The sequence below is a fragment of the Rattus rattus genome, chromosome 16 (genome assembly GCF_011064425.1).
Source record: "Rattus rattus isolate New Zealand chromosome 16, Rrattus_CSIRO_v1, whole genome shotgun sequence".
Classification (NCBI taxonomy): domain Eukaryota; kingdom Metazoa; phylum Chordata; class Mammalia; order Rodentia; family Muridae; genus Rattus; species Rattus rattus.
The window spans coordinates 13030174-13053780 of NC_046169.1; the positions used below are offsets into that span (position 1 = coordinate 13030174).

The 23607-nt window shown below is 48.8% G+C and overlaps 1 protein-coding gene across 1 annotated transcript in view; it reads left to right on the forward strand.

The window, feature by feature from the left end:
• Mad1l1 (mitotic arrest deficient 1 like 1) overlaps positions 1–23607 on the forward strand; it is a 308135-nt gene that overhangs the window by 155884 nt on the left and 128644 nt on the right. Inside the window, exon 12 of the mRNA XM_032886912.1 lies at positions 23263–23403. Within this exon, the coding sequence (XP_032742803.1) occupies positions 23263–23403 (141 nt within the window). The remainder of the gene's footprint in view (positions 1–23262; positions 23404–23607) is intronic.

Genomic DNA, 23607 nt, shown 5'->3' on the forward strand with positions numbered 1-23607 from the left:
TTTTTGCCTGGGGCGGGGGTATCCCCCACACCCCCATGCCCCCAACACAGGTTTTTTCTGTGTAGCTCTGGTTGTCCTGGAACTCTCTATAGTCCAGGCTGGCCTGCCTCCCAAGAGTTGGGATTGAAGGCATGTGCCACCACTGCTGGCTGGTGGGCGCTCTTCTAAGGGCACTCTGGCATTTTACCATCTGCTCTGCTTGAGCAGTAATGGCTTTTACTGATCTGTTCTCACCGGTGTGTTGGGACCAGAAACCATGCTATCACAGGGACTCCTTGTGTCACCTGGCAGTGCTGGTGCCAGCAGGTTCTGCCTGGGGCCAAGAGAGATAATGGAGTCTCTGAGATGGGTTGATACCTGGCTGCCTCTTCCACTGAGACCTTTGCTGGGCTCCATGCTGGAGTGCATGCCACTCCTGTAGGCACTGGAATTGTGACACAGTGGCAGTGTTGGCAGTAATCCAAGGTCACCCTGCTGCCAAATGTCTCTCCATTCTCTTACCCTCATCTCAGCGTGCAGGTTTGAGAAGAAGAGATCTAGAAATGGGCAAGAAAGGATGAGTGGCCTCCTCCCTGTGGCTGAGCAGTCACCCTTCAGGATCTTTGTCTCTGTGAAAAGAGTGGTCTGTCACTGTCGTCCCAGTGCTAGTGACAACTGCATGTGGACCACAGACTCACCTCTGCAGCTTTGCATGCTGGGTTTGCCTATGGAAAGAGGTGCCTGAACTGTTTTCTCAAGAGTTCACAAGGAGGTTCCCCGCGCTTGCCTGAGATCCTGGGAACAGCACTGTCTGACATGGCTCAGTCCCCCTAGATCAGTGCTTCTCAACCCTCCTAGTGCTGTGACACCATAATACAGCTCCTCGTGTTGTGGTGACCCCAACTATAAAATTATTTTCGTTGCTACTTCATAGCTATAATTTGCCACTATTATGAATTGTAAATATCTGATATGGAGGGTGTCTGATATGCAAACCCTTGTGAAAGGGTCATTTGCCCCCAAAAGTGGTCATGGCACACAGGTTGAGAATTGATGATTCTCAAGGTGGATGGAGGTCTCCATCAGGAAGAATAGCTAGGCTTGGGAGGAGCCTTCCAGGAGGGGTAGAGCCTGACCTGTGCAGTGAATGGAGACTCTCAGGAGGGGTGGGGCTTGAGCCCAGGCAGTGGGAGGAGCCTTAGGTAGACAGACAGGCAGTCTCAGAATGAAGACATGATTTCGGCCAGCATTCTGAGGTGCCCAGATGCCTGTAATGTCCCCTGGTGAACCAGCTGCTCAGTTTTATAAAACTGAGCTATCACAGAGTTGTCCATTTCAGTTTCTTCCTCACTAGGAGGGGAAACAGAAGGTGGAGGAGACCAGGGACTGTCTAAAGCCAGCGGAGCCAGAATGGGCATCCAGGGTATTAGTTGCACTGCATGCTGTAGGCCATGTCCTGTAGCCTTCCTCCTGAATCATATGGAAAGTGCTCGAGTAGCAGTAACACTGTCATAGTCCTGGCATCTCTCTGTCCTGTCATCATGGACCTTGTTTCTCAGCTTCTCTCTGAGGACACCAAGGGAGGGCCCTGCTGTGAGACAGTCAGTGAGACTTCATCACTTTGTGCCTGCTGGTGTTACCCCAGGAAGTTCAGCTCTAATGCATTGCCCACAGAGTCACCCACACCGGTATGAAGTGTCACTGCTTGGAAGAGCAGGGCCAGCTCTGGGTGGGTGCTGGGAATGCACTGTACAAGTAGAGTAAATGAAATGGAGTTTGTAATAGAGCAGTGTGAAGCCCGAATAAGATTGCTTCGGAAAGTCTCGATTGATTCCCACTCCTTCCTACAGTAGGTGTTACAGAGCTTTTTCTCAGGAGGCTGAAATTGGAGGAACACGGGCCTGGGGCTCATGGTATAGAGTGCTGAGGGCCTCCTCTCCTGTGCCCTCCAGCTGAGGGCTGGGCGGGAAGTTAAGGCAGTGGCTCAGGGAGGGAGGCTTGGCAGGGGTGTGTGGCGCTGTCTGCACCCTTTTCCTAGCCAGAAGAAGGTAGGGGGTAGATGGGGCATGGAGAAACTCCACTTTGAGTAGCTGTGTTAGCTTTGGTCACCCACAGGGAGCCAGATACATTTACAGGTGCAGCCACAAGCCTGGCTGACATGGGTGTGGAATCTGTTGTCTGTTTCTAGTGGGTCGCAGAAGCTGGTGACCCAAGCAGTGGCTCAGCACATAATGCACTTGGCTGGGTGGCAGGTGAGAGGCGCACGTTAGGAGGCTTACCACAGTTCAGAGAGGAGAAGAGTACAACTGGGAAGGAGGAGTTGCAGCCTTGAGGGCAGGCTGCCGGGTATTCAGCTAGGCTGCTGACTGTCCCCTCAGAGTATAGAATATTTGATGTGGCCCATAAGCCCCGGTTGTCTCCATGCCTCAGAGCATGGTGGCTGATGGTCACCAACGGAAGCACCATTTTTTTTTTTCTGTTCCCAACACAGTGTCGGATAGGCTTCTGATATATGTCCAGTAGCATGTGTTGACAGTTTCCTGCACTGTTGGAAGGGTTGAGCTTCCGGCTCCCTAGCTCTAGCCCACCCAGGAAGCACAATACATAGGAACAGATCAGGGACCTTATTTAATCGGCTCTAATTGGCCTAAGTGAGCGGTGTGCTAATTCTAAATTAGCCTTATCTACTCATGGAAGAATTGAAGCAAGAAATGCGTTTGGTAACACTTTGTTAGAGCTTTGTTCAAGAGACTATATGGAAATTAATAGAATTGCATTTCACTAAAATTATCTTCTCGTTCCCTCGTCATCAGTGGGACTGGCCTCACCCAATTAACCACATTTAATGAGCTTTGATGACTGTGAAGACTTTTGTCTCCAGAGACTTTCTCAGTGCCCCTTGTGCAAACATCCACTGGGGGCAGGCACAACTCTGGTTGTTCTCCTCCTTGACTCTGCTAAGAGCGAGGTGTAGAGCAGCCACCTCTCTGTGCTCCACCTGCTGTCTCTGGGCTCCTTTCTCACAGCCAGTGCTCTGAGAGGACACAGGAGGACATAGTGAGACCTGGTGGCCTCGGTTGCATCTTGTAGACCTTCCCAACCTGTCTGACACTAGAGCATCAATTGTCAAAAATCTGGCAAGTGGTGAGGCTGAGTCTAGCCTGGGCCCAGCGCCACAGCTGATGAGTGTGTAGGTTCTCAGGCTCCTCCCCCTTTCTGTCTTGTCTTATTTCTTCTGTCATTAGTGATGATCTTAGCACTCAGATTAATCCTAACTGTGGTCCCTGCTCCATACCTTTGCCTCCCATCTTGCTGGATCACACATCGAGTTCTCATTTCCCTCCCCTGACCCCCCAAGAATGCTCACTGGGCAACACTGTGTGAGGTCCTTCCAGACTTCATGCTGGGAAAGTGGTTGAGCAAAAACCTCGCATGGAGGCCATCAATGCCATCAGTTCAGCATCTGCACAGATGCTTTCTAAATGAAAGATTTCATGTTAAGTGGGCCTGATGGTGCATGCTGTAATCCCAGACCTCAGGATGCTGAGGCAGGAGGGTTGCTATGTGTTCAAGGCCACCCCGGCCTACATCACTCTCTCTGAATGTTCTGTTTGTAGATGACATTAGCGTGTCTGTGGACTCTGCAGGTCAAGAAGTCTCTGCTATCTTGTGGCTCTTTGCCACCCCCAGAGCCAAACTTTGCCTGGTGTTGAACTCCACTTTAATGGATGCCTATGCACATAACCACTGTGGTTGGCTTTTTTTTGGGGGGGGGGGTTCATGGTGACATTGCTGGACACAGGTTTCATTCTGACCCCTGAGAGTACTGTGTCTTTCCCTCCTCCTGATGGTGAGTCTTCTTACCTAGTAGTGATGAACAGTATGGCTGTGAGTTTTCTGGCCCTGGCTTGGACTTGGGGTCTCCGCCTCTGTGGGTTCCCTTACCATGCACCGCTCTTCTGGAGCTCTGCTTGATGCCTCCCTCCTGAGGAGCAGTGGGAAGCACTTACTTCCCTCGCTTCCTGACTATGGTGCCGTGAGTGAGTTCCCCACTGCGAGGGACTGGATCCTGGAACTGTGAGTAGGAAGAAGCCTTTCTCCCTTCATCTGCTTCTGTGTCTGTCTCAGAAAACAGGGGAGGAACGGAGGCCATCACCTCATGACTCAGATACAGTGTGAATGGAGGCAGTCACTGCGTGTCTTGGATACAGTGTTTTCTTTGACCTGTGGCCCTTTTCTGGGGCAACAGACACACAACAAATGGCACACAACAAACTCCATTGCCCATTTGATTTGATGAATCATAAGATTCCTGATGCAGTCTAGTCACCAGCCTTGTGTTACGTAAGCAATTGTAAGTATATTCCCCCCAATCTGGCATTTTTCATTTTTTCATTTAACTGAATTTCTTAATTTTACTGGGCTCTATTCTGCTTTCAGATTTCTCTGTGATTGCTGTTTGTGCCCGGGTGTTCTGGGTGTTAGAAGCCTTTGCTGTTGCTGGGCCCCCCGCTAAAGTTGTGGTTTTAGCTGCCCTGTGAGTCACTTTCACGTCCCTCTGACAAGATTCCTGGCTGGAGAAACTTGAAGGAGGAAGAATTTATTTGGTCCATATTTCAGTGGCTACACCCATCATGCCAAGGAATGCATGGCGACTGCAGCTCACAGCTGTTCACATCATGGTGGTAGACAGGAGGGAGAGAGCTTAGGCTATTACCTTTGTAGTCTGCCTTCTTCCTACTCTTCCACCCCCCCAGCAACCCTTCTCTGCTAAGGAGGCCACGGTGCTCCAAGTCCACATCCTCTGAAGACAGTGCCATGAGCTAGAGACCCAGTGCTGCCTTTTCACTCTGTGTTGGAGATCCAGAAAGGTAGAGGTGGAGTCTGATATTAATGAAGGGTGGCAGAGGCATCAGAGTAGATACACTCACCAGCAAGAGGTAGAGGGGAGCAGGCAAAAACAACAGCCTTTCTCTGAGACCCCTTAGGTTTGAGGATAGTAGTTACTTTTCTGCTGCTGGAAAGGAGAGGTTTGTGTTGTCATATGGTTCCTAGTCCGTCAGAGTGGGGAAGGCAGGAAAGAGGAGCAGGAGCAGGAAGTTGGTTGATTATGTTTTCACCCCCCACCCAGGAGGCAGAGAGCAAGCATAGGAAGTAGTAAGGTGAGGCTATGACACGCCAAAGCCTGCCTCTATTGTTCCACTCCCTCCAGTAAGGCTACACCTGTAACTCCCCAAATAGCTCAACCAACTGGGGCCCATGTGTTCAAATACAGAAGCCTGTGGGGGGCATTCTTCATTCAAACTGCCACATTGAGCCACTGCCAGAAGGTACCATGTATCTTGGAGGAATATCTTCCCCCTTAGTTATTTCATGTAGGTAATATCCTATAGACCACCCTGAGTCATGTTGCTTGCAGACCCTGTCCTTGGCAGTCATGGTTACTTCTAAGCACTTGTGCTTCAGTGTAAGAACTTTAAGTGAATGTATGCCTGAGTATTGCTCTAGGACCTTGCTCAGCAAGCTGTGCCCACTGAACTGCAGCCCCAGGCCTCTTGTACTTTATTTTGAGACAGAGTCTTATTAACTTACCCTGGCTGGCCTCGAACTGCCCTGCCACCCAGGCAGCCCTTGAACATTGGCTCCTCCTTCCTTGCTGTGGAGCCAGGCGCTATTTGTCCTTGATGATCTTGCTCTGGCCCAGCTGCATGGCTAAACATACTTACTTTAGTAATCCTTTGTAGATTAAGTCGGATTATCTGTTCACAGTTGTGGCGTGTGCTGGAAATCCCCATCACCTTCTTTCCCAGCCTTTATACTTCTGAGGAGCTCAACTACGGCTACTTTGAACAGAAGGGTTAGTGTCAGAGCGTCCCTCCCTCAGCTAAGCTGGCTGTACAGAGCGGTTGGAATTCACAGTCTGCAGGAGGAAATCTAGCCATTCAGCAGGCTCTCTGGTCTAAATGCGCTAGGAGGCACTTTTGAAATTCTCTTTGAACATTTATCATTATATGTGTGTATGTGCAGAGGTGTGGTGGGTGTCGCACAGCACTCATGTGGAGGTTTGCGTTTGCTTAGCTGAGGTTCTGGATGAATGACACCTAGACAGTCTGACCCTTAGGTTCATCAGGTTTGTGCTGTGAATCTTCTGAAATAGTCTGTAAGATAGGTGTTTACTTCTTCTTTAGTGGTCTGATGAAGTACACCAGTGTGTGAGTTACTGACTGGTTGGCCTGTCACTTTCAGCCATCTGCTTGCCTCTTCCCATCCCATCCCTGGAGCCACAGAATTTAAGTGGGTGCTGGGGATCTGAATTCAGATCTTTATGCTTGAGTGACAGACAATGGAGCCATTTCTCTAGCCTCAGCACTTACATTATTCTTCGTGTGTGAGCATGCTTGTGTCTGTGTATGCATGTGTGTTTATGCATGTAGAGGATAGAGGATATCTTCTTGAATTGCTCTCCACCTTTAAAAGAAAAATATATTTATGTATACGTGCATGTGTTCATGTATACATCACATGCGTTCAGATACCTGCAGAACAGGTAGGTTCAGGGAGGCTGTCAGATCCCCTCGAACTGAAGTTACAGGCCCTTGTGAGCTGTCCAACACAGGTGCTGGGAACTGAACTCATCTTCTGCAGGAGCAGCCGGTGCTCTTAAACCACTTGATATCTCCCCAGCTTCTACCTTTCAGACCAATCTCTCACCAAACCCAGTTTTTTGCCTGGGATCCTAACGCAGGTCCCTGGCTTTATAGCAAGTGTGAGCCACCTCTACATTTTCATTTAAAAGGATTTTTAAGAAGTACTTAATGCGTACGAATGTTCTCCCTGCATGTGTGTCTGTACCAGGAGCAGTAAGAAGAACCTGGAACCAGGGTTACAGACAGTTGTGAGTCTCCATGTGATGCTGGGAATCAAACCCAGGTACCCTGCAAGGGCAGCCCGTGCTCTTACCTGTGAAGCTACCTTTGCAGCCCCCCTTTCCTGGTGCTTTTGCTATTCTTCTGTGTACTGCTTCCAGCTCACTTCTGTTGGGCCATCTATATTTCTTTATTAACTTCAGCAAGGATTTATTAATTTTTCCAAAAGAATTTTATATTTTTATTTTATTTTTTTTTTGGTTCTTTTTTTTTTTTTGGAGCTGGGGACCGAACCCAGGGTCTTGCGCTTCCTAGGCAAGCGCTCTACCACTGAGCTAAATCCCCAACCCCCTATATTTTTATTTTTAATTATATGAGTATCTGTCTCTGTGGGAATGTACATGTGAGTGCAGGTTCCTATAGAGGCCAGGGGAGGTGTCAGTTACTCCTGGAGCTGTGGTTACAGGCATGTGTGAGGCACCCAATACTCACGCTAAGAACCACACTCAAGGTCCTTTGCATAGCATGTGCTCTTAACTCTGAACCATCCCTTGAGCCTAAGGGCTTATTAATTTTATTAGTCATTTGAATGGTTCGGCTTTTGGCTTTATTAATTCTCTATAATATTTATTCTGTATTACTCCTTTGCTTTTCATATCACTCCCTCCTTTCTATGGTGTTAATTCGTGTTTGAATCTGAGTTGAATATGTAGCTGGTTGAGTCTCATTCTTTCTTCTCTTTGAATTTCTGCTCTAAAGGCTGTAATTTAGTTGCTTGCTGTGTGTTTGATATATTGTATTTTTCTTATTGTATTAAGCAGCCTTCCATCATGATAACAGATTGCCAAGATCATCCTTATGAAGGAAAAAAAACCCGCTTGTTTGGCAGTTCTGTGCTGTACCAGGTTATGACTTTAGATTGTAGCCAGTCCAGACATTTTGGGCAAGCAGGTGGTGAGGCCAAGCCATTCACCTCCAGGCCCTGAAGCCAAGAGATGGCAAGATAGAGCCTGGCATTCAACAATGCCCTTTAAGGTCATGTCCCCAGGGACCTCACTTCTTTTCACTGGGCCCCACCTCCTAAGGACCAGCTAGCTCCAAGTAGCACTGCAGGATGGCCACCAAGCCCTCCTTCTATACATGGACCTTTGGGGACACTTGAGACGCAAACCTGAAACAGTTTGAAATATTTATCCATTTCCATTGTGATTCTTTTCCTTCAATTTGACCAGTCAGTTGTTCACAAACAGATTTCTTTTTTTTTTTTTTTTTTTTTGGTTTTTTTTCGGAGCTGGGGACCCAACCCAGGGCCTTGCGCCCTAGGCAAGCACTCTACCACTGAGCTAAATCCCAACCCCTCACAAACAGATTTCTTAATTTAAAACTACTTGCTGGGTTTTAAGCTCTTGAATTGTTGAATTCTACTATAATTTTCTTGTTTTCAGATTATGCTTTGAACAGATAAACTTTATTAAGATACATGACTAGGAATGGTAGCACACACTTATTGTCCCAGTGCTCTGGAGATGGACGCAGGAGGATTACTCTGAGTCTAAGGCCTGCCTAGGCCCAGTGTGAGACTGTCTAAAATAAACTTTATGAACACCTGCTTTGTGCACTCACATTAGACCCCATGGTCTATGTGATTGTATGTGTTTGTGATGCCTCTCTGTACATGTAGCTGACCTCCAGCTGCTGGGTGTCATTGCTTGGGAATGCTGTGTCACTGGCAAGTTGCTCTGTTCGACTCTTCTGTATCCCAGAGAAGCTTCCTCTGGTCTGGTTCTTTGTGAACTACCTGACTGTCCCATTAGCTTTGTCAGTTGGTATCCTGTATCTGCAGATGCTGTTTTAGGAGCTGCACGCTGACTGAAAGGTGGAGTCTTCCCTGTGAGACTTCTTTCTCTTCCTCTGAACTCATCTTCACCTGTGGGTTCTTCCAGTGATGAATTCTCTAGAGGGGATCAGCTTCCATGTTTATATCTGCACCTTTTGCTTTTCCCACTGTCACTGGAAACCTCATTATTTGGCTATAGACAGTTCCCCTACAAGGGGAATATAGGTTTAGTGGCTTTAATCAGCCAGACAATGTTTTTTGTAAACTCGAAATATTTAATTTAGTTGCCCTTTATGTAATGAGAAATCTATTTCTCGGTGAATGAATCAGAGAGAATCCAAGGTCTTAATAATGAAAGGTTAAGTGTTCCACCAGTGAGCCACGCCCCAGCCCCTCACTGGGGGATTCTAGGCAGGGGCTCTACCACTGAGCCACACCCCAGTACCTCACTGGGGATTCTAGGCAGGGGCTCTACCACTGAGCCACGCCCCAGCCCCTCATGGGGGATTCTAGGCAGGGGCTCTACCACTGAGCCACACTCACAGCCCCTCACTGGGGGATTCTAGGCAGGGGCTCTACCACTGAGCCACACCCCAGTACCTCACTGGGGATTCTAGGCAGGGGCTCTACCACTGAGCCATACCCCAGCCCCTCACTGGGGGATTCTAGGCAGGTGCTCTACCACTGAGCCACACCCCAGCCCCTCACTGGGGGATTCTAGGCAGGGGTTCTACCACTGAGCCACACCCCAGTCCCTCACTGGGGGATTCTAGGCAGGGCCTCTACTACTATAGCCATTTTCCAGCCCCTGTACTGCTGAGTCAGGTTCCTTGTCCCTTGCTGGGAAAATCTGGGCAGGGACTGACTACTGAGCTATGTCCTTACCTTAACACATTTGCATTTAAATGATCTATCTTACAGTTGCCTTTTTTGTGTGCCCCCTCCCCTTGTACTTTGTCACAGAATAAACTTTCCCTTCTGTTTTCTCTCTCCTCATTATCTTGGTCACCTGGTGTGCTTTTATGTGATTCCTCTTAGTTGCCTCACTGCTTACAAGAAGATAGGCTGTTATTATCTAAGTGCATCCCTCTCTTTCCTACATCTGGCCACTTTGAGCCATTTGCTCCTGTTTTGTTCCTCAGCCTTAGACTCAGGGATATCAACAGGATAAGAAGATGTAGATATACTGCTGTACAGTATTACCAAATAAATGCTATGTATACTTAGAGATTCAGAAAGTCACTGCACTTTTATAAAAAGGACATATGGCTCAGGCTGGCCTTGAACTTCCTATGTAGTGAAGGCTAACCTGGAACTTCTGCCTCCTGAGTTGAGATTATAGCTGTGTAGCACAGAGCTGTATTGCTGTTTATATACATTTGAACTTGGCAGTTGTGTCTGCTAGCTGGCTTTACTGTAGTCCATTTGTTATAAGTAGTGAACCAGTATTTCTGTAATCTATGTATTATTTAGTTAATTCATGGCTGTGCCAAGAAGCAGAAAGGGAATACTTTTGGGTTCAGTCCATTATGGTGGTGGCAGTAGATGGTGGAATCTGCCTGTGGCTGTAGCAGCTTGAGTATACGGCTGATTGTGCACATATGCATGGATCCCAGCCCACGAAATGGTAGTCAGGAAACCCCTGACCAGCACACCCACAGCTGTGTCTTGGTAAGGCCCAGGCCACCTCACCCCTCTCTCCAGGAGAGCATGTGCATTTGATAGCAGTTGCCTGCAGAGGTTAGAGCTGTTGGATCCCCTGGGATTACAGGCAGTTTGAGCTGCCTGATTTGGTTGCTGGGGATGTGATTCAGGTCCTCTGTAAGAGCAATACCACCCAGCCATCTCTCCAGCCCTTTGAGGCTTTTATTAGTGTAATTAAATTGATAATTGGAATTGATCATCATGGTCCTACTTATTACTAAAGTTAGCATTTATTCTTGTGCTGTATAATTCTTTTCTTCTACAGATGGGGTGCATTTATTGTATTGTCCAAACTAGACTCAAGTAATCCTCCTGCCTCAGCCTTTGTAGAGTAGCTGGGTCTGCAGGTGCATACCACTGTTCCTATCTAGTGCTGTGGGTTTTGACATGGGCACCTTATAGAGAGCTCTCCTTACAGCAGCTTGTAGGTCACCGGTTTTGTGTACTGAAGGCTTGCAGTGGTCTCCTGCCTTGTGGAATCAGGAGGTGGTATTCATCTAGTCCCTAGATTCTAGTGGGACCTTGTGGGTCTGTTGTTTTCCATTTGGAAAACTCAAGTTCCTTTAAAACAGGCTGTCCTGTCACAAAGCAGCAACAGGGTGGATTCCACCAAGGGGCTGGCTGTCATAACCATTCTAGGTCAAGCCAGTCAGGTTTCCAAGGAGAGAGACAGAGGAGGGGACTGGATGTATTGCATCCATGAACTGGGGAATTGACACACCAGGACTGCAGTCCCTTTGTGATAGTGAAGCCTTTAGCGAGAGGTCGGGGTGTCCTCTTTTCATGGCACTAATGACTCCACTCAGACCCAGGCTGGTTTCTATGTGTTTCAGTCAAGAAACTAAACACCTTCATCAGTGCCTGGGCTGGCAGGGTACTGGCTTGGGTTCAGGTCTATAAGGATATCTAACTGGCCTGCTCACAGCACTACTGTACTCTGTGTTTCACAGTTGGGACCAAGGAAGAGCGGGCATTGGGTGAGCCCAAGTGTTGTTCTTCCCTCCTTGTTTTTGGTAGCTGGCACCATTAAAGAACTTGGGCCATCCCTTGTGAACTCTAGCTGCACCTGCTTCCTATGGTAGCACTCTGCATGTTCTCGTGGGCATGACTCTTTTTGGTGTGTTTATATGTATAGTGTGTGTGTGCGTGTATATGTGTGTGTGTGTGTGTGTGTGTGTGTGTGTGTGTGTGTGTGTGTGTGTGTGAGAGATTGCAGGTGTACATGTGCTACATACACACAGAAAGGCCAGAGGACAGTCTCCGGTGTCAGTCCTCACTCACTTCATTTGAGGCAGCATCTCCCTTTCACTGCTATGCACCCTAGGCAGCTGGTCCCTGAGCTCCTGGGATTCTCTCATGTTCCTCTCCCTGCTTGCTCTAGGAACACTGGGAGTACTACAATGTCTGCCTTTACTCGGTTTTGGGGGATTTGAAGTTAGATCTTTACATTTGCCTACTGTGCCAGCCCCCCCGCCCCCCAAGCTCTTGGCTAAATTTTCAAAGTTTTCCTCCTGGACTCTTCCAGTGATTCAGCCCTCATTGTGCTTTTCCTGTTTTCTGCGTGAGTTTTCATTCATTTCTGGTCTCGCCTATATTCTTTTCTTTTGCTTGCTTTGGGCTCACATTCTCCATTGAATAGTTTCTCTCCTGGAATTTTAGGTGATTTTATTCCTTTGTAAAACACACATGCAGGACCAGACCATAAGGTTCTCTCTGAGCCCAGTACTATTTTCCACAGCTCTCAGTAAAGTGGTATTGCCTTCTTATTGTTCCAAACCATTGCTGAGTTCCTCTTGAATAGTTTTTGGTTTTTTGCCTGTGCATTAATTAGAAGTGGTTTGTTAATTTCTACGCATTTTGGGGACTTTGTCCCCAGCTAGTGCCTGGTTTAATTCAGTGGCACCATTCTTCTCTTGGTCATTTCCGGTGATGATGTTTCTGGCCCCAGTGTGCTGCTTTGCAAGTGTTCCCTGTGAGCTTGGGGATGACGCTCTCCATCACGATCAGGCAAGGTGATTGATTGATGGCACCGCTTGGGTCAGTGGTGTCCGTACTGATTTTCTGCCTGTTCCAGATAGAGAACTGTTGAATTTTGACATGTACCAGGGGATCATCTGTCTCTCTCTACAGTTCGATCTGTTTGTGTTGTGTGTATCTTTCCACTCTAGTACCCACGAGTTGGTGTGGAGGGCAGGCGTGGCTTTCTGTCACAGTGACCCCTGTAATACTGTAGAGTTGAGCTCCTTTCTTGTGCTTTTCCCCAGTCCATTTGGCACGCAGAAATGTAGTGTTTGGTCTGTGTGTCTTCATGTGAGCTGCAGGTGCCCGTGGATGCTAGAAGAAGGCGTTGATTCTCCTGGAACTAGAGCTACAGTGGGTTATAAGATGCTCATTGTGGGTGCTTGGAAGCAGAGTCAGTCTTTTGTAGAACAAGAAGTACTCTTAACTGCTGAGCCATCTCTGTAGCCCAGTGTTTCCAATCTTCCTAATGATGCAACCCTTTAATACAGTTCCTCCTGCTGTGGCGACACCCAACCATAAAATTGTTTTGTTGCTACTTTGTGATGGTTTGTATATTGACTCAGGGAGTAGCACTATTGGGAGGTGTGGCCTTGTTGGAGTAGGCGTGTCACTGTGGGTGTGGGCTTTAATACCCTTGGCCTAGCTGCCTGACAGCCAGTCTTCTAGCTGGCTTTGAAACAAGACGTGGCAGCTCCTCCACCCCATGTCCGCCTGGATGCTGCCATGCTCCCACCTTGATGATATTGAACGTGAAAGGCAGCCCCAGTTAGATGTTGTCTTTCTAAGAGTTGCCTTGGTCATGGTGTCTGTTTACAGCAGTAAAACCCTAAGACATACTTCATAACTTTAGTTTTGCTACTGTTATGAATTATAATGTAATATCTGTGTTTTCTGATGGTCTTAGGCGATCCCTGTTTGCCCCACAAGGGATCATAACCTCCAGTTGAGAACTGCTGCTCTGGCCCCTCCAACTCTCTTTTGATTGGAGTTAGTGGAGTATATCTCTCCCCATTTACCTTTAATAGATGTGTCTTTTTGTTCAAAGACCACTTCTTGCAGACAGCATATAATTAGGTCTTGTTTTTTTAATGCACTCTGACAGAGTCTTCCAAAGTGGCCTGCTCAGATTAATTGGTGTGCTTAGATCATGCACATTTAAAATGATCATTGACACGGTTTGCTTTATATCCCATGTTTGTTCCTGTTTTGTGCTTGGTCACTGATCTTTGTTTTCTTTCTCATTATCTTTTCCACTTCATCTGCCTTGTTTGATTTTAATTGCACATTTCTTATTGTTCAGCCCCTCCCCCCCCAACACCCAGCAGCACATGAATTAGGCAGTTCCCATCCACCCCCTATTCTGGCTTGGACTCAGGGCCTTCCATATGCTATACAAATGTTCCAGCACTTATACACACCCCCAGCCCCTCACTGGGGATTCTAGGCAGGGGCTCTACCACTAAGCTATGTCCCCAGCCCCTCACTGGGAAATCTAGACAGGTGCTCCTATACTAAGCCACACCCCAGGCCCTCATTGGGTGGGGTAGGAGGAACTCTAGACAAGTATTGTACTTTGGCGCCACGCCCCATCCCCATGCCCTATCATACCTTACAGCCCACTTCTTAAATTTTACTTTGAGAAAAGATCTTATTAAGTTTTCCAGGCTGCCCATGGTCTTACTCTGTATATCAGGCTGGTCTTGAACTTGAAGTCTTTCTGCTTTAGTCTCCAGAATAATAGGAACAATAGGCCTGTGTCACTAGGTGGGGTTAATTTTGTTTTAGTGGTTGTCTGAATGTTGCTCATAGACATTTAGGAATAATTTAGTCCAGGGTTGACAACACTGAATCCCTCTATAGGTTAAGGAGTGATCTCAGCTCTCTGCACCATCCTTACTTACCACCCAGGGGCACTGCAGTCAACTAATGTGCTGACTTCAAAGGTTTACTTATATTGTATTTAGGGGTGTGCGTGTGCGTGTGCGTGTGTGTGTGTGCATGTGTGCGCGCGCGCGCGCATATTTATTTATGTGCATGCGTGTGCTGTGGGTGCCTGGGGAAGTCAGAAAGGGGCATCAGATTTCCTGGATTTGTAGTTATAGATGGTTGTGAGCTGTTGAACCTAGGTTCTGGGAATTGCATTCTGGTGCTCTGGATGAGCAGGCGGTCTGTGCTTTTGACTATTCATCATTCCTGGAGATGAATGGAGCCCGAGGAGAGGCAGCTATTTTACCTTGCCTTCACTTTTCCTTCTTGTCCTTGTTCCATAAAGGATGACCTTCCTTTGTGGTGTTGAAGCTCCTGGGACTCCTGTTGGACAGGTATGATGCTGGCACCATGACCCAGGTCACCCTCTCTTTTCCCCTGACAGGCAGTTTTACCAGGCACCTGGTAGGTGGGATTTTTTTTAAAAGTCCTGTGCTCAGATCTTCTTCACACTTGCGTGCTTCCTGATAGGAAGCTGCTGTTCTTGTGTCTTTCTGTTTAGTTAGTGTGTGTTCATGTGTGTGCTCATGGACCCATAATGCTGAGTGGACCATTTTCAGAAGTCAGTTCCTTCCTTGCATCTTGGTGACATAGGGTCTCTGGTGTGGTTTCTGCAGTGCTGGCTGGTTCTCAGGCTCCCGGTGATTCCTCCATTTCTGCCCCCCCCCATTTTCTATCCCTGTGGATGTGGGGATTACAGACATTAGTCACCACTTCTGTGTTTTTACCTGAGTTCTGGGGAATTGCATTCTGGGCTGTGAGGCTTGCAGGGCAGCCTGCAGAGGAACCATGCTGGCCCTGCCGTCTTATCTTTATATCATCGTGCTTCTCTAAGGGGTCTTATTTAGCCTCTGCTTGCCGAAAATATGTTTTATTTTAACTTCACAAATGTATTAGATGTTGTTTGCAATCTGCAGAGTTGCTCCTTAGGATAACCACTTTTTGTTTTCTGAAGTGGTTCTCAATGACTCTTCATTTGGAATTTGTATTCTTCTATGTCATAGCACTTGCTAAAAATTTTAACTGTTACAGTTTTAAAAACAAGTTAAAAAAATTTTTGGCCAGTTCCTTGAGGTTTGATAGCAGCTTACCAGCCTACATTGTTTTGAGGCAGTGCCCCAAGGCTAGGCAAGCCCCAGGATTCAGACCTAGGGATTGTTTCAGACCCTCATGTTTGTGTGGAAAGTACCATACCAACCACACCTCAAGTCAGACTTTGTCACGTTGGCTTTCGCTTTCCATGTCAACTCACTTGTCACTGAAGGATGTTGACAATGGTTGACATCTCCACCGTGTCAGTGGTGAACATTGACATTTCCATTGTATCAGTGGTGGCTTTACGTTTCCAGGCTGGCATGCCCCCTTCCTCCTCAGCAGGTCGCTCGTGGTTTTGGTTTTCCTTTGAAGCTTTTGATGGTTGCACAGTGAGCCTCTTTGTCTGGTGGCCCTCCTGCCCCAGCCTTTGGTGGCCAGGGGTCAGGAGAGTGACACCAGGCTCTGGTGAGGCCTTGGCCTTCAATTTTGTCCTACTCAATGTTGGTGGGCTGCCTTCACTACGAGTCATTTATTTCTGAAAATACCCTGCGGTGGACACTTGTTTTTCTCACAGTGTGAGCTTTGTCTGTTAATCAGTGTTTAGTTTGTCTCCATTGCTTATTCTTCCCATTTGAATGTCTGCATTCCAGTTCAGTACTTAATGTGTTCCACTTAAAGGTAGCAGTCACAGTTTCCTCCCGTTGTGTTGAATGTACTGGCCTTTCCCCTCAGGCCCTGCACTTTCTCCCTGCATAGTCTCTGTTGTGGTTACTATGTCTTGACCCCACTCCTGCTGTCTAAGGATTTATCAGATTGGTTTGCACAACATGGCCTGGGAAGTATAGTGGCTGTCTTAACTGATGAGCTGAGGGCCCAGCAGCTGCTCAGCGGCCCACAGAGCCGAGTGTCTCATCAGCCTCCGCCTGGCCCGGAAGGCCTAGGCGATTCCTGGAGAGTCACTGCTCTTTAGTCCATGTTGAAAGGCAGAGGAAGCTGAGTTCTGATACCAGTGAAGTGTACAGCAGCCACAGGGTAGATGAACTTGCCACTGAGTCACAAAGGCAAGCTGGCAGAGAGCCGAGCTCTCTTCTGGGACCTCCTTTTATCTGGGTTACTACTGGGAGGGCAGGCGTTTCCACTTCAAGTCACCTCAAGAGCAGTTTGTCCTTCAGTTCATTTGAGATCAAGCCATGCTGCCAACCAAGATTAACCAGCGCATACCCCAGAGCAACTCCGATGTCTTAGTGTCATTCTCCTAAATTCCAACTAAAGGTTCTCCGTGGCTTTAAGATCACACAGTGATGAACTGAGTATGGGGAAGGATGGTTGCTTCTGTACCCTCCTGACCAGCCTTTGCGTCTCCTCAGCAGGAAAGGGGGTGTTTGATGAGTGGATTGATTCTGCCTTCCCTGCAGGACCCTTGTCTTCTGCTGCTGTGTCCATCTGAAGTTGTCATGGTGTGTGTTTTCAGACGAGTTCTCTCCAGCTCCGGGGTTTGCATGTAGGCTTGTGGTCACAGACTCTCAGCTTTCGACTTGTGTGGCTTTTCCTATCTACCCAGCATCAAGGCAGGCGCACATATGGCGGTCATCCTCTGTGTGGTGGTAGGTCTTGTTGTAAGTTTGATCACTGTGGACAGGGCTGTTCTACCCAGGGCCCCTCATCTGGTTGCCTTTCTGACCAGGCACCACAATCTCTGTTCTGCCCCTGCTAGAGGCCTGCTGTAACCCAGACCTTGGTAGTCTGTGCCTTTGCATAGGAGGTTTCTCTTAGGGCCCAGGTTCATTCCCTACTAACTGCACCAGCCATGGATGTTATTGGTTGATTACCTGACAGGGTAACTCACTGCTCACTTGGGTCATGGTTGCTCTGGAATCTGTGGACAGTGAGACCCCTGGAATTCAAGAGGCCAATTCCTTGATTGGAGGTGAGCAGCCCGCCCTCACAGAGGTGGGTGGAGATGCCCTTGAGTTGATGACTTGTTATCTGATGTCCACTGTCCGACTGAATGCACCATGGAAAGGCCTCACTTCTGACCCTGCAAGCAAGTTTTTCTCATGCCTGAGTTTGTTTGCAGTTCTAGAGAGTTCCAGGTAAAAACAGTCAGACAGAGATAACACAGAAAACCCTGACAGGACTGTACTCTTGTCTCTGGTCAGGCATGCCTCTGCCACCCCAAGCACCAAGAGGCAGCTATGACTGATCAGAATGGAAGCTGGTGTGGGTCACGAAGCACCAAAGCTATGCTGGCACCTTTACCCCCCGCAGAGGTGCCTCCTCCACTGTCGTGGCCTGCATTCTTCTTCCTTTCTGGAAGCTCTTTCCACTAGTGTTGTTCCGGGTATGTGCCAGGGAGGTTGACTCTAGAGATAGAATTCTTCCTGTCCCTGGTGCCTATGCTCCCGACCTATTGGGATCCCCTCAGAATGGACTGTAGAGAGGGGCCCGGGTCCTCGAGAGAGGTTTGAAGCTCAACACCTTGAAGAGTTCCTTAAGTGGAGGCAAGTGGCAGGGCGCAAGCCCAGGTGGCAGTGTGACCAGAGCTGGAAACAGTGGGACCAGAAAGCTTGGGGTCCTAGGGCAGGGGGACCACAGACACTCCCATCTGTTTAGCTCTTTCAAGGTAGGGTACAGCCAGGGTCTCCAAGAGAAGGGTTTTTAGATGCCTCCCTGGAACAGATTCCACTGTAGGTCCTCTCCATGCCTCCAGCTCTCACTCATCTTGCGGTGACCAGCAAATGACTCTGAGAGATGTGGTAGGGAGAGTGGGCAGGGAGTGGGGCTGGGATCCCCGGAGCTTGGTGAACTTCAGCAGCTCCCAGTGCTGGGAGGTAATGAGACTAGCTCTTTGTGGTCTGTAGGCTCATGATTTAGTTTTTCTTAAAAGAAAGCCTTGTGGCATAGCCAAGAGTTGAGCAGAGGAACCTAGACAAGGAGAGAGGCCAGTCTCCCGAGGCTCAGAGGGGCTGATCATATTATTCAGAATACAGAGCAAACTGGTGTCTTGCCAGCGTTGGCCTTGGTGTTTAGGGCCTGAGACAGAATGCAGGCTGGTCCTCTACCCCTTCCCACAGTGTGCCAGGGGCTGGTAAAGAGCTATTTCTGGATGGTGGGCTGTGTGTACAGGTCTGAATGAGAAATGTGCCCTGTAAGTGCATGCATTTGCACATTTGATCCTGTTTGGTAGCACTGTTTGTGGAGGTCATGGAACCTGTAGGAGGCGAAGCCTTTCTAGGGAGGAGAACACAAGGTATAGCCTTTGAGAGTGCAGAGCTTTGCCCACTTGCAGTTTGTGCTCTTTTTGGTGTTTGCAGTTGAAGATGCAATTGTTCTATTTTCTGCTGTGTGACTGACCCCCCACCCTACCCCCCATTATGCCCCTCTGGGACCTTAAGCCAAAACAAATCCATTCTTCCATCGTTGCTTTTGGGTGTGGCGTTCCATCACAGCAACAGAAAGAAACTAACTAATGTGTGCTTTCTTTGTCTTGCTCTCTGGCAAGGCCCCCTGGGAACTACCCACACGGCCCTCTGGCTGGGAGATGCTTCTTTGCATGCACCAGGTGAAGCTTGTGTGCTCTGGTTACCTGTGGCCACCTTCTGTCTTCTTAGCACTCTGTCCACTGGCCTGTTCTTCCACCCTCTGCCCTAAGGCCTGCTGGGCTGTACTCTTATGACCTCCATGGGTTCAAGTGGGGCCATGTCTATGCAAATGCAGGTTAGTGAGCATACTTCTGGGTCAAAGATGAATGACAGGGCATCCACGACACAATGACAATTATATACAACTCTCTTGGAGCATGCAGCGTCTACCTAGGAGTAGGGATACTCATTTCTGTACCCATGTTGGCTGTTGCTTGTTCTGTGATGGTCACCTCTTTTCTCCCACCCTACTCCCACCCCACTCTGGCTGTCTGAGTTCATCCTAAATGTTGTCATGGGGAAAGGACATTGTCAGAAGGCTAAGGTTCCAGAAGGCAGTGATTTGGAGTTCCTGGGTCCTGAGACAGTTTATTATGCATTTTTGTGCCGCAGTTTCCCTTCTAGAAAACCACTATGAATTCCTGGCCTTAGAATGTTTTACTAGTTTTTGTACAGTACCCCCCCCACCCCCGCACGCAGATTAAAACATTCACCTGCGGAGGGAATGAGGAGGTCCAGATAGGATGTGGGGTTGAGTCTTGGGCTGTGACTGATAAAAATGTGGCTCAAGAGTCCTTTTCAGGGGTTACGTAAGCAGGAAGCATGTTCTGGGGAGACGGACCCTTTAGTGGAGCTGCCTGCAAGTTGGGCAGGGAGTTCTAAGGGTGTAGCTCTATGGGATCATCTTTAGGCTTGGGTGAGCTTTTTGGTGACACAGCTGCTTTCGGTCACCTATGCTTCTATAAAAGAACCCACTGGGGCTGGAGAGATGGCTCAGAGGTTAAGAGCACGGACTGCTCTTCCAGAGGTCCTGAGTTCAATTCCCAGCAACCACATGGTGGCTCACAACCATCTGTAATGGGATCAGATGCCCTCTTCTGGTGTATCTGAAGACAGCTACAGTGTGCTTGTATACATATAAAAAAAAAAAAAACAAAAAAAACCCAACCCACTGAACTCATTATTTAGCTCCTGTAAACTAAACCCACCACTCTGGACATGGATGGAGACCTTTCTTTGGGTCTGTTGTTGCTTTCTCTAGCTAGGAGTGAATTGAATTTCTCATGTAACATAGCTATAGCTATTCTCCTCTCTCTCTCTCTCTCTCTCTTTCTCTGTGTGTGTGTGTGTGTGTGTGTGTGTTTGGTGCATGTGTGTATAATATGTTTGTGTAGAGCCCATGCAGGTCAGGTGACAACTTGCAGGACTTAGCTCAATCCCTCCTATGAGTCCCAGGAATCAAATTCAGACCCTCAGGTTTAGCAGCAAACACTACCATTGTGCTATTTTGGCAGCTCTCATCTTGCTTTCTTTTTAGACATAGCCTGTCACCGAGACCTGTGGCTCATTGATGTGTCTAGTCTGGCTGACCAGTGAGCCCTAGGGTTGCTACCTCACCAGTGTTAATATAACAACACGTTCCATCACACTTGGCTTTTTACATGGGTTCTGGGAGCCTGTGTAGCTTAGCTTCTTATACTTGCACAGCAAACACTTCACCCACTGAGCCATCGCCCCAGCCCCCATTTCCATTACGTGATACCACCAGGTACTTTACTCTACTGTCACTACCATCAGCTGTCTGATGGCTAGGATGGCTACTGGCTTTTCCTGCCCCAAGGAGGGACTGTCCAGGCAACCAACCATCCCCTCTGTCTCAGGTGGTTTTGAGGTCTCCATCTTCAGCTGATGGCTTTCTCAGTGCAACTGTCAGCTTAGCACTCTCTCCTCGCCATTAATTACACAGTGAGCAAATTTGATTGCTTTCAAACAGGATTGTTCTGTACCCAAGGAGAAGCACTCAGTGGAAAATACCATTTTATTTGGTACTTGGCAAGCAGGTCTTTAGGGCTCTGTGGGCACCACCTAGGTGCCTGTTCGTGCTGCAGAATTGCCTGTGCCTGCTCCAGTGGAGCCAAGGCAAGAGTGGCACCGCTCATTAAAGAGCTGTTTCCTAGTTGCACCACACAGCACCCTCACTGTGATGGCCATTCCTCGAACAGACACAAAAACAAACTTCTCGAGTTCTATTTTTCTTCTGTGCCAGCCTTGAGACACTTGAGAGAAGCCCAGAGAAAGGCGGCAGCAGGGAGATTTACCGATCAATAAAAGAGACAATTACAGTTTGTTGATGAAAGGAAATCCCCCGCCCGGCCTCTCGTGGCATCGACACTCTGCTAATGATAACTTGGGTAACCAGCTTGAGACGATAAAAGTCAATGGGAAGATATAGGATTTCAATAAAGTTATGGCACTTCATAAACCTTCCCACGGAAACAGATCGCCCCCAGACTGGTGACCAGTTCCAGCTGGATTTGGTACTTTAATTTCTCACTTATTGAATTTTTTGGCACTCACTAATTATGAATCCTATGCCAGGGTGATAACCATGTCCCCAGCTTGGGAGGGAAGAGATCTCAGATGAGGCTTTGGAGGCTCACAGGCCAAGGGGGGAGGGGTGGTAGGGTGTTCTCTGCACCCCAGCATCCCAACCCTCTTAAACAGCAGGGTTTAAGGATAAGGCAATATTGGTGCTGAGCGTGGCTAAGTCTTGGTAACAGTCAGGGCCTCAGCCTCATGGGAAAATCCTTGGTGGCCATGGGTGTTGTTCCTGGTGCCTATGTAGTCTAAAGGAGCCAGTCTATGGAAGTCCTTATTTACCCCCTGAGCCTCTCCCAGTGTGACCAGACCGTGCAGGTCCCATGGGAGGGAGTGTGTTGTGCTGGACCACCCTGACCTTTTCCAGAGTGTGTGATTTGGGAAGAGATGTGCTGGAGCACAGAGGAGCCACATCCTGGTCATTGTACCGGGACAGCATTCCAATGGTAATAAAATCCTATGGTTTTCATGAATAATGGTTGTCGGCAGGACAGCTCACTGGGCACTTTGTCCACAGCAATATTGATCCACACAGGTGCCCTTGTGACCACTTTCTTGCTGAGGGAGGATTTGAGACTTGGGGGGACTAGAGAGCTGGCTTCAGAGCAGAGCTGGAGGTGGAAGCTGCGTCTTATGTAGGGACTGTCCCCTTCTTCCTGAGCTGCGCTGTCCCCAGCATCTTCACTGCTGGCTACAGGAATGGGCAAAGCTTAAGCGGAAGGCACCAAGCTCATCAGCAGAGATGCCCCGGGTTCCAGTTAGAAGCCCAGAGCTGGGCTTGCCCAGACCTGCGGGATGAAGAGAGCCTTGTTACTTTCTCCAAGGCGATGTTCACAGGAGGTTGGTGAAGCTGGGTCCTGGCCCACCTGGACTTCCAAGGAGGATTTCCCACCCCCACTTGTGCACCCCTGGAACTCCCAGAAGATGACATCAGGTTGAGGGGAGTCCCTATCCTGGGCCTGGGGTTTTGGGGCTGGGTCTCCTTTACCTAGGAGTGATATCTGTGTCCAAAGGAGCCCAGTGGCCCTGTAGGTTTTTGGCCATACTTAAGAACCCCAGTCATGGGTAAAGGGACTGCAGTGGGCACCCCTGGGAAGACAGTCTCCCCATATGTGGCCCCCATAGCATCTTGGCTCCCCACACAGACAGGTTGCATGCCTTCAGGCCTCCGTGCTGGCAGGGCGGAGGTTGTTCCCCTTCAGCTCCTGTGACCCTTCTCCAGCATCTTAGAGAGCCTGGTCCCAGTCTCGGCTGCATCTGTCCATTGCTAGCTTTCTGGTTCAGGCTGTCAACCTTAGGCTCTCTAGTGTGCACAGGCTAGCAGAGGAGGGTTAGCAACAACTCCAGTCACCACTCCTACTCTGTGGAGCATGGCTGGATAGGCTGGTGGCCTCATGTGTCTGTGGGTTTGCTGCGGAGGTGAGGTGCTCGCTCAGCTGTTTCTGGAGCCTCGGTGTCTGGGCATTAGGACCGGGCCAAGGGTTCCGAGTCTGCTCAGGAAGGGCTGGTCCTTACTCCCCAGGCTTGTGTTCTTGCTCTGGGTGTCACTGGTCAGAACTTACACCAAGTTGTCTTCCCTGGCGTGGGTGAAGTGAGTACTGTTGGCAGGGCTGGCTTCTTGGATCACCAACCCAGTGAAACTGAGTCTCGAGCTCTGCTGCAGGCTTTTGGAGGTGTGCACCATGGCAGATGGAAGCAGGCCAGAGGCCTGGGCTTTTTGAGCATGTGCAGGGACTCTGAAGCTCATCCCTTTGTATTCTTCCAAGCCACCTCAGACACCGTCCCACCCTGACCTGACCATCTGTGTCCACAGGAGCGAGACGGCATGCGCGCCATCCTGGGATCTTACGACAGTGAGCTGACCCAAGCTGAGTACTCACCCCAGCTTACACAGCGCATGTGGGAGGCTGAGGACATGGTTCAGAAGGTGCATGCCCACAGCTCAGAGATGGAGGTAGGTGTGTGCCATGGGCACGTGGGGACTGTGTGTGCGCGTGCGTGTGTGTGTGTGTGTGTGTGTGGTTATTTTGGTATGTGCACTACTTTACTTCTTATATAGCACTTGGTGGTTGAGGGTTCCAGGCAGCCCCAGCCAGCAGAGGTGGGTGCCAAGGAGCTTCAGGGTGAGGCAAGGCCTCTGCCAGGCTGTTCCCAGGTG